The sequence below is a fragment of the Pagrus major genome, chromosome 15 (assembly GCF_040436345.1).
Source record: "Pagrus major chromosome 15, Pma_NU_1.0".
In the NCBI taxonomy this organism is placed as follows: Eukaryota; Metazoa; Chordata; class Actinopteri; order Spariformes; family Sparidae; genus Pagrus; species Pagrus major.
The window spans coordinates 13,350,022-13,366,988 of NC_133229.1; the positions used below are offsets into that span (position 1 = coordinate 13,350,022).

Below are 16,967 nucleotides of genomic sequence, written 5' to 3' on the forward strand. Positions count from 1 at the left end.
ATGACCCAGATACATTGTTTTATCATGGGAGTGGTGCTTTAAACCAAGAATGGCACTGGATATCAGTGACATTTCCCTGCCTGACACATCTGTTGCACCTGAATTATTCAGTGGATGAGACCACCCAGCATCAGTCAAGGAGAGGGTTCTGTACCACCAGGGACTGAGAGGCTGTGCATCTCGGTTTGTGGATTAATCAGCTTCTGTGTGCACGCGCGTAGGTGTGCGAGAGTGTAAGCGAGCCGGGGTGATCACACCGACTCCGATAGACTGCATCAGTGTTTGCATGACTGGCCAACTGAGTCACAACTGGCACGGCGTCACTGGACACATTAAGGTGGTAGGAGCAGATTTGGGAGCTGTGAGAAGCCTCCTCTTATTTTTCGGAGGTACTGAAGCGTTACCTCCACTCTCATACTGCTTGAATGAGCGCTGAGCTGAGTGACCTTAACATGTCTTGCCGAATGCAATATATGAGAAACGCACTTTAAAAGCTTGTTTTGGCTTGTACTCGATTCTTTAATAGGGTGACAGATATCACGCAGGTATCTCGTACCATGCATAGTTCTACGCTGATTTGAGACAACAAGCAGAGCAGAAAAAGTGCACAGAGGTGTATTAAAGTTACCTGGCTGGTTCTGAAGGTGACTCTGTAGTTGAATTGCATTCCTTCTTTCTCCTTCCCATCGTCCAGCCGCTCCCTGCGGATGCTGACGGCCACAGGTCCAAGATTGTCATCGAACCCGAAATAGTTTTGATGTTCTGGAGGTCAAGTAAGAGAGAGCATTATTAAACACAGACTAAAAAAGCAGAAAAGTTGTCTATTGCCCGTCTAAGCATCACATGAAGTGCTCTGAGGTGACATCAACTTCAGTGAATAGACAAACTTGCAAAGTTGTGAAAATTGTTATTAAAGGATGCGTTCACCTAAAAATGAAAAGTCAGACATTTTCTACTTGCCCCCATGCCAGACAAAGTAGGCTGAAGTTTCATAGCCCACAGCTAAAAGTGTTAGTGCGTACCCTGTCTGAAGTGAGCACACAAACTCAACCGCACGTACCGGGTGTAAATGAAGTCTTGTTAAATCAATTTGGGATTATGGGGTTTCCGGAGACTCGGATTACTTCGGGGAGCTGTGTAGAGCCATTTTATGTTTTTGTTTTCAAAAAAGGTCCAGATCTGCTTCAGTTGTTGAGGAGAATGCTGTGATGCTGTTTTGCAGAGAGGCTCCCGAAAAGTTTTGTGGACTTTGACACTTGACCTGACTTTCCATCTGCAAGCCGCCCTCTTGGAGATTGAAAGTCAGGTCAAGTTTCAGAAAATGATTTTTATTTTTGGTTGAACTTGTCCTTTAACCCTGTTCAAATCTTTATCAAATCACTGCTTTTGCTTGAGCAGAATATGGATTTATATGATTGAGTCCATATATTTATCCATCCATGTTAAAATTCTCTGGGCTTTGGCAAGCTGTTGCAGTGATTACAGAAAGCAGCAGGGGTCCAATGGAGATTTGAAAATGATTGGCTTGGGGATTAGAACCTGGTTTGTAGTGGCAACACGGGGATTAAAAAAGTAAATAAATATAAATACAGCCCTGGAAAGTTTGACCCACTCTGACCCATCACTGGCCCAAATACTTCACACAGCGTTATAACTCCACAAAAGCACAAAGTATTGCCGCAGTCAGACACGTTTTTGTTTGGCATGGTTCAGTACTAAAGATAGATTTGGGACTCTGATTAAAAAGTAATAATCATCCTTTGCATTCTTCATTCGGGAGCGGTGAATTTATGATCCGACCACATGCATACCTTTATAATGCAGATCCTGTGTAAACCCGAAAACACAGGGAAGTGTTGGGGGGCTTTTTGCATCCGGAGTCATGCCACTACAGAAGGAAAATCTGCTCCCGCTACTGTATTACACCTAGGCGTTACAAACCATGCTGAAACTTCACTCAAGCCAATTTCTCTCTGCTTTGTTTTAATGGCATATTGCTTCATTGGATAATTAACAGTGCAGGGTGGAAGAATACGTGGGAAGAGACAGACAAAGCTACATTTAAACCCAGGACAAAGTGGTTACACGGTATGCACCCGAAACCACTAGGCTACCACCAGGATGTCCTCTCTGACCAGGCTTAGAGTATTTGTGTCCTGTAGTGGAACATAAAAAGAACAGTGTGTGACATTGCTGGGACTGACAAACCAATTTATGGACTTTATATGAGCTGCTGGTAAAAACAAACAAACGAACAAGAGATTTATACTATTTAAGAATCAGAGTTTTAGCAACAGGGCCTGTGGATCTTGATGTTCAGCTGGTCAGGACATCCATTCATTGCACTCAGACAAAGTCTCCTAATGTCTTTCTAACCCTGCCTCCTCTCCAGTGTACAGGAAAATGACTCTAACTCCAATGGGAAGTCAATTTCTCATTATATTTACTCATCAGGATGCATATTTTTTCATTTGTGGACACTCAATGAGTTTTCCTCTTTTGTCAAGATGATAATTTGTGTAATGAATAATAGTAAGGAGCATTATTATAATGGCAATCTGCCCATTTTATTATTCTAATAGGTTATATAACATTTTAGCCTAATTTCTGGTAAGACTTCAGGAATTGCAAAGTTGCTAATATGTTGTTTGTTCCTCACAGCATGTTTGTATAGTGGGGTATGATGAAAAATATAATGGACACTAGGGGAGTCACCCGAAGGGCTTTAGCCTTTTAGTTTTAATATTACAAGAAGCAGCGCTTATTTCTGTGTTGACATAAGAGATAACACATTTTGAAATTCATTAAAGATGCCTAAATAAGACACTCAAAAAAGTGTACTTAAAAACACATTCTGTACTTACTCTTACAAACATCGGAGTATGTGTGTGTGTGTGTGTGTGTGTGTGTATGTGAGGTATGTGTCTCTGTGTGTCTGTTTAGGACATGGACAGGAGCAGAGCTTTGCACACAATAAGCGGTGCCTTGAGCAAACACTCCCTAATCCAGGCTAAAGCCGGGGAGAAAGACCTGGATCCTGCAGACAACAAAAGAAAAACCTCAAAGCACTGACGTTCGCAAAGTGATTCCTGCAGAAGTTTCGACATTGCATCTACGCCGAGTGAAAACGCTGATTCTTGTCCCTGTGGCCTTAACATCGGGGCAATGTGCTTATCAGCATGAATAATGAATTAACTGTATGTAGGCACTATGAGGTCAGCTGTCTGAGGAATGCATGGCTTGTCAGAGACAGTGGACTGAGGGGAAATGCTCTGTGAGGCATAAGGTCAAATGGTGGCAGGACGGGAGATGCCTATGCATATCAGGCATATAGGGATCCAAATACCAAGGGCAAAGTGACGGGGCAGAGTTGACTATAGAGGAAAGCTTTTTGTCAACACATTTGTAGAAACAAGTCACTGGTAAACAACAATAGGTGTTGACAAAAGGCTAAAAGGTCAAATAATGCTTCTATGTCACCCCATCTCCATATAAGGCATCATCTACATTAAGTGATTCTCAATGACTGGGCCTGGACTCGCTATCGGTCTATCAGCATTGGCTACTGGGCAAAAAAGATATAATCTGACAAGTACCAATCATCTATCCATCCAAAATGGACTGGATGAAACAGCATAAAAGACACCCTCGAACTGTCGCTGATATAGATCATTTCCACCATGATAAATAGTGTGTATGTGCAAATTTCTCACTGAGCAGTGAGTGTTATTTTACATGACATCTAATAAACTTCAGTTTCACACTTCTCTCCCTCTGTCAAAACTGTACATGTGCGCTCCCTCTCTCTTGCACGCCATCACCAGGGCGCTTCCTGTCGCTCTCTCTGATCATGACAAATGTAAAGTTACAAAAACAATGAGCTTGTAGAGGAATCAGCTTACTGTTGAAGAGAAATAGAAGGAATAGGTGCCATTTTAAGGATATCGATGTTGTAATTACTTTTTTTTCTATAAAATCCATGTCCATATATTTAGAGAATCTTATGTATATAATACATGTGAGCAGAGGATCTTTAAGCATTACTTTTTAGATTGTTGAATGTGCAGAGTTAGAAAATGTTGAGAACTCCTGGTTTACATCACCCTCTATTGTATCTGAACAGCCTACCAAGTACAGTATGTAACCAGGACCTGTGTGTAACCATGCTTGGCGTGAGTGTGGATGAAACATCGTGTCCATTAGGACAGCCTGGGGAGAAACACTCCTGTTGCTAAGGGAAGGAGGGCTTGAGGCAATCAATCTGATCAATGTTCAGCCCAGGTTGATAAAAGCCTGCCCTAAAGTGGTGTCACGCGGTCATGTTTGTGTGAGTGTGTGTGCGAGTATGTGCTGGTTTGTATGTGTGTGTGTTTTTGGTGAAGCGAAGGTGACGACAGACTTGTCGTTCCAATAAAACACCTCATGAACGAAGGGCAAGGGCTACATCCACATGCTGTGAAAAAGGCATCTTCCATAAAACCAACAACATCAAAACGAAACAGACAGTGACACAAGGCACTTCAATTATACATTTGACCTCGTTGCCACGGAATGAGGTTAAATGGATAAACAACTACACCAGTTTTGGGATGGGTAGAACATGAGGCAACATTTCAGAGTAAATGGTTATGGGAGAAAGCTCAATTTTACATTTAAACACACTGTAAGAAGAGCTGGGGCCTCATTACAGAAAAATGTCCGAGCTGCTTGTCCTATTTTAACTTAAGTTTCAAAAATAGAAAAAAAAATCTTACTTTACAGAAGCAACTCATGACTGTGTCCTATCCTATCTCAGACATATCTTAACTTAAGAAACTTAAACTGTAAACTCAATTCCTCTTTAATCTGCACTCATCCTGGCTGTCACACCTGTATCAGTGTTTAGCATGTTCTGCCTGTATCCATGACAATGGCTGTCTCGACAAGACAAGAAAAGATGGCTGATCAATTTTAGCTTCAGTGAGTTGGAGTCATGTCAGTGGAAGAGAGAATGTATGTAAGTGAGTATGTATGTGTTTTAAGTCAACACATGGTCAAGGCCAAGGCCATTTTAACGTGTGTATTAGCTTTTCCAACAGGCTATCATCAATGACAGCAACACACACAAGCTCATATTGATGTTAGTGTCTCCAACAGTGTAACATCAATGTCAGCTTCTCCAACAGTTCCTTTTAATCATAACATTTCGGTGTTTATGGTGTTCCCCGTCTTCATTGCCATACAGATCTAACAACAGTTAGCGGTAGTTATTTTAAATTTCAGAAAGGATGAATGTTATCCTAACTTATGAGGTTCCTTACTCAGGATATTCTTCAGTAAGGACACTTCTGTAAAGGCTAAATTCTTATCCTAAATGCAATTAGGAGACATGATTCAGTAATACCAAAAATCCTAAATGTCATCCTGAACTGAGATAAGATAGGATTTCAGACTTAGGAAGTTTCTGTAATGAGGCCCCACATCCATAATGGTCTAATTAACCTTGACGGAAGATATCAAACCTCAACTGAGGAATATTTTAATACACAGTATCTTTCTGAAGAAGGTCAGGCATTTCTCAGTGTGAAAGGTGAAGCAGCTGTTTTCTGGGGAGGCTTAAGAATGGGTAACTCAATCTGCTGACAGCAGCGAACACAGACGCGCAGACAGTGAGAAAAACAGATATGTATAATGCGGTGATGGGTTGGGGTCGGCATGGTATTTCCAGCATTGGTCACATAGGTGTTTTAATGAGGGGACCTGGGACCTTGGAATAGTTTTGCTGACCCCAAAGTTTCATAGGGGGGGTCCCGACACCCCAGCGGCCCCCGTGGGGAACAGCTGCAACACTCCCTCTCGCTCACCTCTCTCTTCTCACATGACTAATCACAGCTTCTCTGCAGGGTTCAGGGCAATATCACAGAGAGGACATGACCGTTCCTCTCCCGAGGAAGTGAAACACACACCCTCGCACCCAACACAGGCCTGCTATTGTTCTGGCCCCTATTTCATCTGGTCCTACAAAAATAACTGGACCGCCAAGATATCTGACCCAATGAGCGGAGGCTGGTCCATAAGAGAACTCTCACACGGCATTGTGCATAGTCTTGTTTCAAGGAAGTTTGGCCTGGAAAGTCTAATCATCCTCAACACGGAGTCATTTCATTCTTCCTGAATCATCACTTTAAATCTCTGTAAACCCCAAAAAAATACACAGTCATCATGAGCATTCCTTACCTCTTCCATAGAAGTACTTGTGGTAGTAGTATGCTCCAAGGTCAATGTGCTCAATGATGTAGCGTTTGACCTTCTCCCTGTGGATAGGCTGGTTTTCTCGAGGCACCTCCAGCACAGAGACTCCTGCATTGGTGCAGTGGGAGCTTAAAGATGATTCAAAAGAGCAGCTCTCTGACACACCACTGTAGTTGGCACTGTTGGCTCTGGAGAGGGAGATCCTCCTCTCGCCCTCACCGCCAATTTCATTTCGAAAGTGTGGACAGCTCAGCACTAAATTGTTGCCCTTCCCGTCCCCCTCGTCAACGTCCAAGTTCTCCTTAGGGTTCAAGTCCTCCCTGCTGCCCAGTGGTGACTCAAACAAGGGGGCATTTACATTGCTACATCCTGCTGCTCCGCCATCATTCCCTACTCCAGGTCCAGCTCCAGCCACAGCTCCAACTCCAACCACTCCAACAGCTCCAGGGCCTATTCCAGCCGAGGCAGCTGAAGCCCCAGTAGTGGTGTTCTTCCTCTGGCTCAGGTTAGCTCTGCTCGCCACCGCCTCGCTGATGTTGAAAAGAACGCTCTGGACATCATAGTGCGCAAAGCATTTCTGGAAGCTGAGCGGACGCCGGTCATCCTCTATTGAGAGCCTCAAGGCGTCGCTCTCACTCTTTATGGTCCGCAGTTTCCTGAAGAGAGATGTCTCAGATGATTCCGATTTAAGACGCCTCATGAACGACTTCTCCCGCTCCCGGCTATAGAGAAGAGAGCTGTCTATGTAGTCGTAGCCTGGAATGTGGACTATCTCACCCCTGGCAATCTGGGCTGCAGTCTGCAGGCTGGGGGAGAGGGAGGCATCACAGCGCAACAACTCAGGGAATCCCAGAGGCGGTATGCTACGGTGGTCCAGGGTGTCCACTCGGTAGCCCCGAAGCATGGTGAAGAAGCCATCTCCACTCAAGCCTTGGCGGTCAATGGAGGATGTGCTGCCGTATTCACGGTGCAGCGAGGCCCCAGTGTTTGGATTGACAGCATTCTGGTCCATTATGTCCTCAGAGTCAATGTCACTAATGGTCACATCACTGTTACTGCGTTGACGGATCGGATGGAGACCCTTCAGCGGGGAGTGGCTGAGAAGGTCACTCAGCGAGTATTTGTCAGAGTAGTCCACCTCCACACAGACTGCTTCGCCTTGCTCCAGTATTTCCACTGCGTGTTCCTGCTGGCCATTCTGAAATACCGGTATCACACTCTGATAGTTGGGGGAAGGCCGTCCGTCCCATCCATCTTTCCTTGGTGGCCATTCTGTCACCCTGGCCCTGACGCCCATTTTAGGCATGGCTGGGGTACCATTTGTTTTGCCTGCGCCTTCAGGTTTCCCCTGCATGTTGGAGGCTGGTGGTCCCATGCTACTATTCAAGGCTTTGAGTTTCCTGCCAAATAGCTCCTCTGTCTGCATGGCTCTGGAGTATTCTTCTGGGCCTCCCACAATTCCCACAAGGTTTGATTTGTTATCCGTCACAGGGCTCAAAATACTCATATCCTGCTGGCAGACTCCTTGAAGAGCACACTTTCAGGACCCGTCTTCATTACATCATGTGATTTGCTCAGTGGTGAGTGGAGGAGGAGCCTCTTTCCTGAGTCAATGAGGCAGCCGTCGTCATAACTCACAGAAGGCGCCTGGCACAACGATCGACACGCAGCATTTGGATGTCAAGGACAAGTGTCTGAGGAGCGCTGAGGCACAGCGGAGTGGAGTTTTCTCACAGCGTGCCACCGATGCAGAACGACAGCTGGAAGAGTTGGATCTGTGACACAGAAACAAAAACACAGAAGAAAATGTTAGCACACTGAAGTGGGTTAGAGCACTTTAAAACATTTAAAACATTTAAAACAGGGAAAAGCAGTTTGCATTGCTCAAAATGACCCGAAAACATAGCACATCCAGTTCAGCTATAAAAATTATCATCCTGCTGACCTAAATGTTCTGTTATCTCGTGATAAACTCCCACCAAGGTGCATGTAGGGCTGTATTACTTTTGGAACTATGTAGAGCATATCACTGAATACGGATAATTAGTGAATTCGAGAGGAGCTGATGCCATTATGGGTTTATAACAAGATAGATGTATATCTTGGTGCTTCAAGCCAATGCCTAACAGATGGTGGTGAAGCAAATTACCACAACAAGAGGCAGATGTTCAGCTAAATGTTCGCATGTACCAATATCTGATCCAACTGCTCGCAGCATCATCAAGCCTGCAAATTATACAGGAAGGATAGTTCTGCATATTCAACGCCAATGCCATTTTGCATTTTTATCTGATGTACTTGGTTAGGAGGAAAATGAACAAGGACACAATGAGGTAAGCTGGCTATGGGGTGAAGTCCGGTCCAATACTGTTAGAGAGACGAAGTTTCCAAGTTTACTCTTTCCCCTTGTTCAGTTTTGTTCTGCTGGGGAAAAATACACAGACAAAAGGCTGATATCAGCAGTTTTATTCATTAACCTGAACATCTGAGGACAGGGAGAAGGAGAGTGAAAACATTGCTCGGCTTGTCCTTGAAAAAGAGTTTAATTCCCTCCTGGGTATTTTAGATGTCAGATATACACAGGCTGCAAACTCACATGGTTTCCATTTTTATCTGTAAGTAAAGTCCCTGTACATCAACCATGTGTACACTATTGTTAAATAAGCGCCACGTTGGCCATACAGCCTCCATCAACTGCGGAAAACGATTTGACACGGACAATGCAATTAAGACACTGACAAACAAAGACTGTACTGTTTACTGACGCTGAAGGCAAGCCTCCAAGAGGAAGTGAGCAAATTGAGAAATTGAGGAAACACAAGCAGATTCTTCTCTCATCGATCTCATCCCATGTTATTGGGTGTGTCCAGTGGGAGTAAGGGACTGAGGTGTTACACTGGATTAATTTCCTCAAATACTGACTTCTGCATTAAAGATCACACAACACCAAGCGGCAGTCGACAATGTGACAGGGACGGATATAGAGAAATAATGATGGGGTGGCTAGAGGGTGGCATGAAGACTTTATGGGGTGCCAGAAATATACTGTATGTATGTATGTCATTTAATCGTGTCTAATATATGAATACTTATTTTGGAAAAGCTGACAAAAAGATAAAAAAGAAAGATATTCTTTAAATCTGCAGATACTGATATGGATAACAGAGCTCACCAGAGCTCCTTTTTCTTGAATGTTATTATCATCGTTATTAAAGTGGATGTTGCTAGTATTATGTGTAAGGATACTTAAACTCAAGACTTGCAGAGCACTTCTTATTGAAAGAGCAAATCTACAAAAATACATTCAAGTCAAATGTATTCCAAAGCAATTTATCTGAACTGTAGGTGAAGAAGATTTTAGACACAAACAGGTGTCGGAGAGCAAATCGCTATGGCAACTCTAATGTTTTGAAAAACTTGAACAAATCAAACAATGCATTATCAGCTACTGGCAAGTAGATTTCTATAAATTAGTTCGAAAGAAAAAAGAGAATTTCAAAGAGTGAGCTGACAATCAATCAACCGGAGTATAGAATTTGGATCAGTACCAGGATTGGACTGGTCCCAACTCTACTTTTTAAACTGGCTGTTGTTGTTGTATGTTGAAGTTGCATGACTGGTCTGACATACGAACATATTTGTTTACAGAATTAGCACTTTCAGAGATGTTGGTAGCTGCAGGCTAACAAGGCACATAGGTAAATATTTGGGCATTGTCAGTTTTAAACTGTCAGCACAGGTGTGACAGTAAACAAAAAATATGCTTCAACAATACAACCCTGCCACTCCCCATTCTGTACTTCCATGAATGAAGTTGGCACATTTTTAGCAGGATAAAAAAGCCATCAGCTGCTGGGAGCAAAAAGGAAATGCTGCCCGCTGCAGGGGCAGCTGGCAGTACCTGGGTATGTTCGGGTAGAACCTAGGAGTCTATGGGGAGCTTCATCTCTTGCTGCATTCACTTGCAGTCAGACATCAGTGTGTTGCTCTTTTAAATTTCTGAACAGCCACAACTTTTCATAAATACATTTTTGTATTTATGCAAAACTGGGATGGCAGCCAGGGTGTCAAGGCATTTTTTTAGGTGTGGCAGCTGCCTTCTGCCTGCAAATCTTCCTACATGGACCTAAATGCCTTTTTCTTGTTCTGTGGTGGTGTGCCTCATTTCTCCTAGTACTGCAATCATGTGAAAACCCCACGAGTTATCAAATAAACCCTGCACATCACAGAGAACAGGGCTCTGAAGTTTTGGCTGTTTGCTTCAGTGAAGATGATAAGCCCTGTTAGAGCTTTCCTCTTTGGAAGGTTTCACTGTGAAAATGATAGATGAAGTTTAGGCCCAGCGTCCCAAGCTGTGCTCCAGCTCTGTCCACTGGCCTTTAATATGATAGCTTCTGTTTCCAGACAACTGTTTACATTTCTCTTTTGCTGTTAAGGAGGAGGATGAACTATTTTGGGAGGGAAATGTGGGCCACATCAAGATTAGCTACAAGCCAGACTAGACAAAACACATTTGAGTCGGAAACATTGTACTAATAAAGTATGCACCTCTGCAGAGGCCAAATACAGGTTAATGCATGCATGACCCAAATGTGTAGGAATAGACTGAAAATGATACCTTCTCAGTTAAGTGTACTGCCAAACTACCCACAATCCTCTCTCTCCTATTATGGGCTGGTCTGGTTATGAACACAACTTCATTCACAAGCAATAAACTGCAGTGTCTCTGTATTTAACACAAGGCGGAGAGAGGACAGCAAGACATTGTGTTGTGTCATGTGAATGTATAATGTAGTGACAAGAACCGTTCTGGGAAATATGTTTGTCGGTCGCAGTAGGCGAATGATGAATAATGGAATATGTGGTGTGCTGCAGCGTAGTGAACAATGACAGCGTCTGTATCTGAAAAGGCCAAAGTGGTAAAATTGGGTATGAAGTTGCTTTTGATAAATAAAGCAACGAATTCTAAATTATAAAAATGGATTCTCCCATTCAAAATGTGGTCCACCGTACACGGCAACAGAAGAAAGATCAGACAAAGATCTGAAGTGTGTAAATATGGTTGTACTTAAAAATGGATAACTTTGTCTCTGAATTGTTTGTTAATCTCAATTAATGACTTGACAAAAGGGAAAGGAGAGAAAAAGTCCTTCAAACGCTAAATATCCAGCACCCCAAAACACCATTTAAGTTATCCTGTCAGCGTAACAAAGTCTCTTAAATTTACTGTAAATTACTGTAAATTTTTTTTTTTTTATCTTCTATCTCTTGGACATTTCCTTTATGTTTCTCCAGTCAACCAAAATCTGCCTCAGGGTCTGTTTCCCAGCCACGATGACAGGGAGCAGAGGTGACTATATGGCAGCCTGCTGACCGACACCCAAATGTCGCCTATTGACTGAACAATTAGAGCAAGTGACAGCAAAATGTGCCACCTGTGCAAACAGCTTTATCAATGGTGACACTCCAACAGAGGCTTTAACGGATGACTGAGAACCGGGAGAACAAAGGAACTGACATACTGTAATCTCAAAGCGTGACAACAACACAGCATGAATGACTTTTCACAGTAGTCCGTGTGGAGTGGCTAAAAAAGATGGAGGGGTGTAATTCTGTCAACACGGCAGCGTCGGGAGAAAACGGCATTATGTCATTGCGTTAAAGATGACTAAATGGACAAACATTAAGATATAAAGAGAATAAAAGACAGGGCCATAACAAATGCCATTCAAAACTTCTATGGAGTTTTTCAAAGAAGCTTCAAATGTCTCTCATCACATTTTGTGGTGCCATCATCCGAAAAAAAAAAAACTCATGGTTTTTTTTTCAATAAATCGTGACTTTTCGACTCTCTGGTTACTGGAAATGCTCGGATCACATCAGTCGGAAACAATCCTACTCAGCCACAACTGGAATCTAATTCTGCAAATGGTATAAGACTAATAACATTAGTGTAGCATAAGTGTAATTCTTTATCTGCAACTGTACAGAAATACCAAGTTTAAACAGAATGAATACGAATACAACAAAAAGAATTTGAATGGCATCATTAAAGGGTAACTCCACCATTTCACATTAAAGTGTATGTACAGGTCTTGGGGAGTACTACTGCATATGTGAAAACAAGTAGTATAAAGCCTTTTGTGGCTGCATGTAATCTGATAAATTGCCTCCAGTGTTGCATTGTGGATTATGTAGGCACCAGGTTTTGAAAAGCAGTCCACTCGTGTAGCATCTCAATCCTACAATACAGTTGGACTCATGATGGACAGTTTAAAAACAAATTATCAACATCGATACAGCAGGGCCACAGATATATTATCTTTTTTTTATTACATGCATTTTTCCTCCTCAAAACCTGATGCCCACACAGTGACTGTTGCATTGTGGATGCAACAGTCACTGAGTGAAATCACTGGAGGCAATTTATCAGATTACATGCATGATTCCATCATGATTTTTTTCCATCAACATGCATTCCTCCCTGAGAAAACCAACCGAAACTGTTGAACAACACCATATCTTGCAAGATGTTTATCCGGATCGGCACCTTGATTGCTGCTGACAAACCTACAAACTAACAAAACAACAAACAAACGGACACAGATGATAACATAACCTCCTTGGCGGAGTTAAAAACACACAGAAGCAGTAGACCACTATGTTTATGTTCATACTGTCCAGCCTCTCCTTGTTTGTGTTGCTACAGGGGGTCAGAAAAGGGTGAACTGGCCTTTATTTCACGTCTCGGACAGGACAGGATAAACCAGTGGACATGGTGGTCTGTGTTTCCCTTTCCTGCCTGCTATTAGTGACTTTCCCTGCGACAGTGATTAATGAACTCAGTTGTTTCATTCCACATCTATCCCCCAACCAATAGAAAGTGCCCCAAGCTACTTGGTCAGCAGAATCTATCTATACCTGAAGGAGGCTGTTTTCTGTCCTCTCCTTTCAGGCTGTGTGTACAAGGGAGGCAGCAGATGGAGGGTGGGCGGTCTGCTTGTCTAACAGCCCTTTATTACTGGAGTAATGCATCGCCATTATGGGTGTTTAAGACACAAGGCCTGGTGAGCAGGGGGGAAGGGATAGAGGAGAGATGGGAGAGAAAGACAGGCCTAATTACAGTAATGAACTCATTTTCTGTCTCTGATGTTCGATGGTCTGTCTTTCATCTCGGTTCATCTAGAGAGGAGTGGCTAGCTGTTCTCGCAGGTCTTAAAATAATCCTGACATTGTGGCCTGATTAAAGGCCCAGCAGATATTAATACGCTGTCAGGAAAGTGAGCACGTTCTGTCCACCATCCTGGGATTAATAGTATCACTGATAAGCCGTCTCACCAGAGCAGGGCACATGGCGAGATATCTCTGACAGTCTCACTTCTACGACTCCTAGACGACTGTCGCTGCGATCATGGAGAGGAAGACCACCCGGACAAAGCTCTGGAGCGCCTTTTGTCGCAGCTCCTTTGCAGTTCTCCGAATTATCCAAATGTTTACAGTGTCGGATGGATAAAAATGGGTACATTCAGAGTTACTTTGCTCCTCAGCTACTTGAGCTAAGAGTGAAATAGCGTTTTAATTTGAAGAAGAGATTTATGGAAATTAAATCACAACGCAAGGATGTTCTACAAAACGGCACTGCATATATTAACACTTAAGCTCTATTCGACGCCAGTTGCAAACACGTTTTGTGCACAACAGTATTCAGATTACTCCGCCGAGAGACGACAGCACTTCAGGAAATTAGGCGCACACTGTGTGCTGCTCAAAAAGCAGGGCCATGTCATAAACCCTTTAAAAATACTCTGCCAAATCATTTGCATGCCTGATTTAGACATAAGGTTACCTTTTAAAATATCTTCTTGTGCCAGCCTGAACTAGAGGAGTTTCAAAGGTTTAGTAAATTGTGTGTTGAAATTGCAAAAACTCACCTAGAAGTCGCAATTATGGAGGCAAAATATCAAGATTTGCATGTGTTTGGCCATCACAGGCACAATTTAGCTGTATGTTTCTGCCAGTGCAGGGTGCACCCGTTCTGCATGATTACAGAATACTATAATAACAGAGCAGCCTGTTATTATATTATTCAGTACACTGGCAAAGCTGAGGCAAGAGCATCTTGTAGGTAAAAGATGAAGCAATTGTATGCAAGCTTTTTACTTCCTTAAATCCTCACATTCCTCTAAAATGTGCCATCCTCCACGTTATCCAACTCAGGTCAAAGTCAAACATGTTTATTTAACCCCCACCAAGCTGCAGGGCCACTCTGAGCCCCGGGGTGAACACAGACCTGTGATTATAGACAATTATCTTTAATAAACCCTGGTGTCATTGAGCCACATTAATGCTCCTCTGTTCTCAGCAAGCAGGAAGTAGTAGCTGGCCGCGTCCCCAAGACGCCTCGACCTCCAGAGCTGAGGCCAAGCCGTGATGCAGTCATCCACTCCTCCCGCAGCGAAATTAGGGTGCAATGTAGGTTAGAGGCCAAGATGATTACACCAATTTTCCAGCTCATGGACTTCATCATATAGTGAGTCAGGCAGCATTACTATGTGAAGCCCTTCTACGTGCATTCACAATCTCTTTTATTTTAGTTTCTTATAACCTGCCTGCTCTGGCAGCTCTGCAGCCAGTCAGAGATTTGGATGTCTCACACTGACTGTGTTCATCATTAACGCACGGGAAAGAAAAAAATCTGAGCGGAAAGCAAACAAACCTGAAGGCACGTTTGCCTATGCTTCACTGCCCGCCATTTGATTCCTCAATAAACTCACAATAAAAACAATGAATCACATTCCATGTCACATCACACTCAAAGGCGATCAAATTTGCGCTGCACACTGTGTTAGTATTTCGCCCTCTGAGGAGTTGATTTAAAACAACGTGGGAGCTCTGTTTTCAATCCTCTATTGTGAGCAGCTGTTCCAACCTTGCAGTGGGAATGGGAGGGGTGCATGCAATGGTTTTGGGCAGGATAGATATTAAATTCATCACACTTGCAGGCAGAGAAGGAGGGGGTGTATGACTGCAACCAGACACGGGCATCTCCAATCTGATGAAAACATTCCTGTTTCCGCTTCACTGGAGCGATTCTTTACCTTAACTGGGTTAAAGCAAAGGAGATTGTGAGGTTAAGAAGAGAAGGGAAAGTGGTGGAGCGAGAAGAAAAAAACCGAATGGGAGTTTTGCCAAACCTTGCTCAAAGAGATTTGTGCAATTAAACCATACAACCAATTAATTGGGTGATGTTATCCTTGAGAGTTCATTACTGGGGCCTGGGAAAACTGGCATACCATCTTCCCCAAGTGCCTCCAAAACCAGAAAGGACACTGTGTGTGTGACTATGAAAGTATGGACCAAAGAAAACCAAATGCACCATTCAACTACTTCCTCTTTCATCTGCTGCTCTCACAATTCAACCTCACAACAGGGAGGAATCTCCCACCAGCTGACACTTAAATTAGCACTGATGCTAAAGCCCTGCCATCAATGTCCAAGCCCAGCCCGTCCTCAACACAGCGATAACTCACTCTATCTGAGCCGGTAAGAACCCAATCATCTAACTCCACCCTCTCTTATTGTGGTCAGACCACCAACCGAACGCCCCGATGTGCCAATATTGCCTGCAGGGAGTAATGCTGAGATTTTAATGGCCAGTGTGAAAGGAGGGTCACACCCTCAGTGGGAGGTAAGGAAACCAATAAAATGAGTTCCAGCCAGCGGCCTTATCGCGCCTGATGTGCATGTATGAAGGGAAACTAACAGCAAACCACATCCAGCCTACTTTTCCTTTAAAAATACTCACATGGATGAGAATTTAACACTATTTATTTAGGTTAAGTGAGGTTGCATACATAATGAGCAACAGAATTAAAAGTAATGCTTCACTAGTGATGGGTGGCCATGTGACAGCATCATCCGTTAGAGAGGATATAGAGACCGTACACCATTTGACCACCTGTATCCAACCCTCTCCTTCACGTCATTCTATTTCTATCATTACAAGCTCCAGTATACTCGATTTGAAATAAACTTTAGCATGTCCTCCGAGACTGTTGAATACAGCTCTGTATGTGACTGGAGGTCAGTCCTTCGACGCTGAAAAGGCTGGAATATGCAGAGAAATCTCAGAAACACAGAGCCAGAAATCCTGATGCTGAAAGTTGCAATGAATAGACGCACCAGCTCCAGCTGCAGCTTAGAGTCACAGCTTATGTTACAAGAGGGACGAGATGATTTAGAACGGGTCCCTGTGCTGCTCTGCAACAACAAAAAGCAGACAGCATGTTTGTTCCCTGAACTAAAGAGGAAGATTGAGTGCAGAGCTTACTCTTTTCTAACAACAGAGGAGCGGTACCAAGTGTGTGCCAGCCGCTTTTATCCTGTGCCAAAAGAGCGACCCGTTTACATAAAAGCACTAACACTCCAAGTTAGTGAACTTAATGTGATTTTGTTTGTTAATTGCATTAGAAGTGTGTTCACATTTTTTTTCAAAAGTTTCTGTAAATGCTAAGCTGAGTTACATTACAAGTACTGCTTGTCTAATATAGGTATCATTAGGGGCATAGCCAAGGACCACCTGCTTTCTACTAATTTTCATGGTAAAACTACAATAGCACGCAGTAGAGCGCATACCTCTGCCAAGGTCCAACAGTCCTCTTTTGTACTCACTCATAGATACCATCCACCTAAATACGCCTTTTTCGTCAGGATCCATGCATTTTTGCCTCCGCCAG

General features: G+C 43.2%; 1 protein-coding gene across 5 annotated transcripts in view; it reads right to left on the minus strand.

Annotated features, from left to right (window-relative positions):
* sipa1l2 (signal induced proliferation associated 1 like 2) overlaps window positions 1-16,967 on the minus strand; it is a 91,202-nt gene that overhangs the window by 49,904 nt on the left and 24,331 nt on the right. For all 5 annotated transcript variants that reach the window (XM_073481533.1, XM_073481534.1, XM_073481531.1 and 2 more), the window contains exons 2-3: window positions 6,217-8,006; window positions 629-762 (exon numbers count right to left, since the gene is read on the minus strand). In XM_073481533.1, the coding sequence (XP_073337634.1) occupies window positions 629-762; window positions 6,217-7,738 (1,656 nt within the window). In that variant the 5' untranslated portion in view covers window positions 7,739-8,006. The remainder of the gene's footprint in view (window positions 1-628; window positions 763-6,216; window positions 8,007-16,967) is intronic.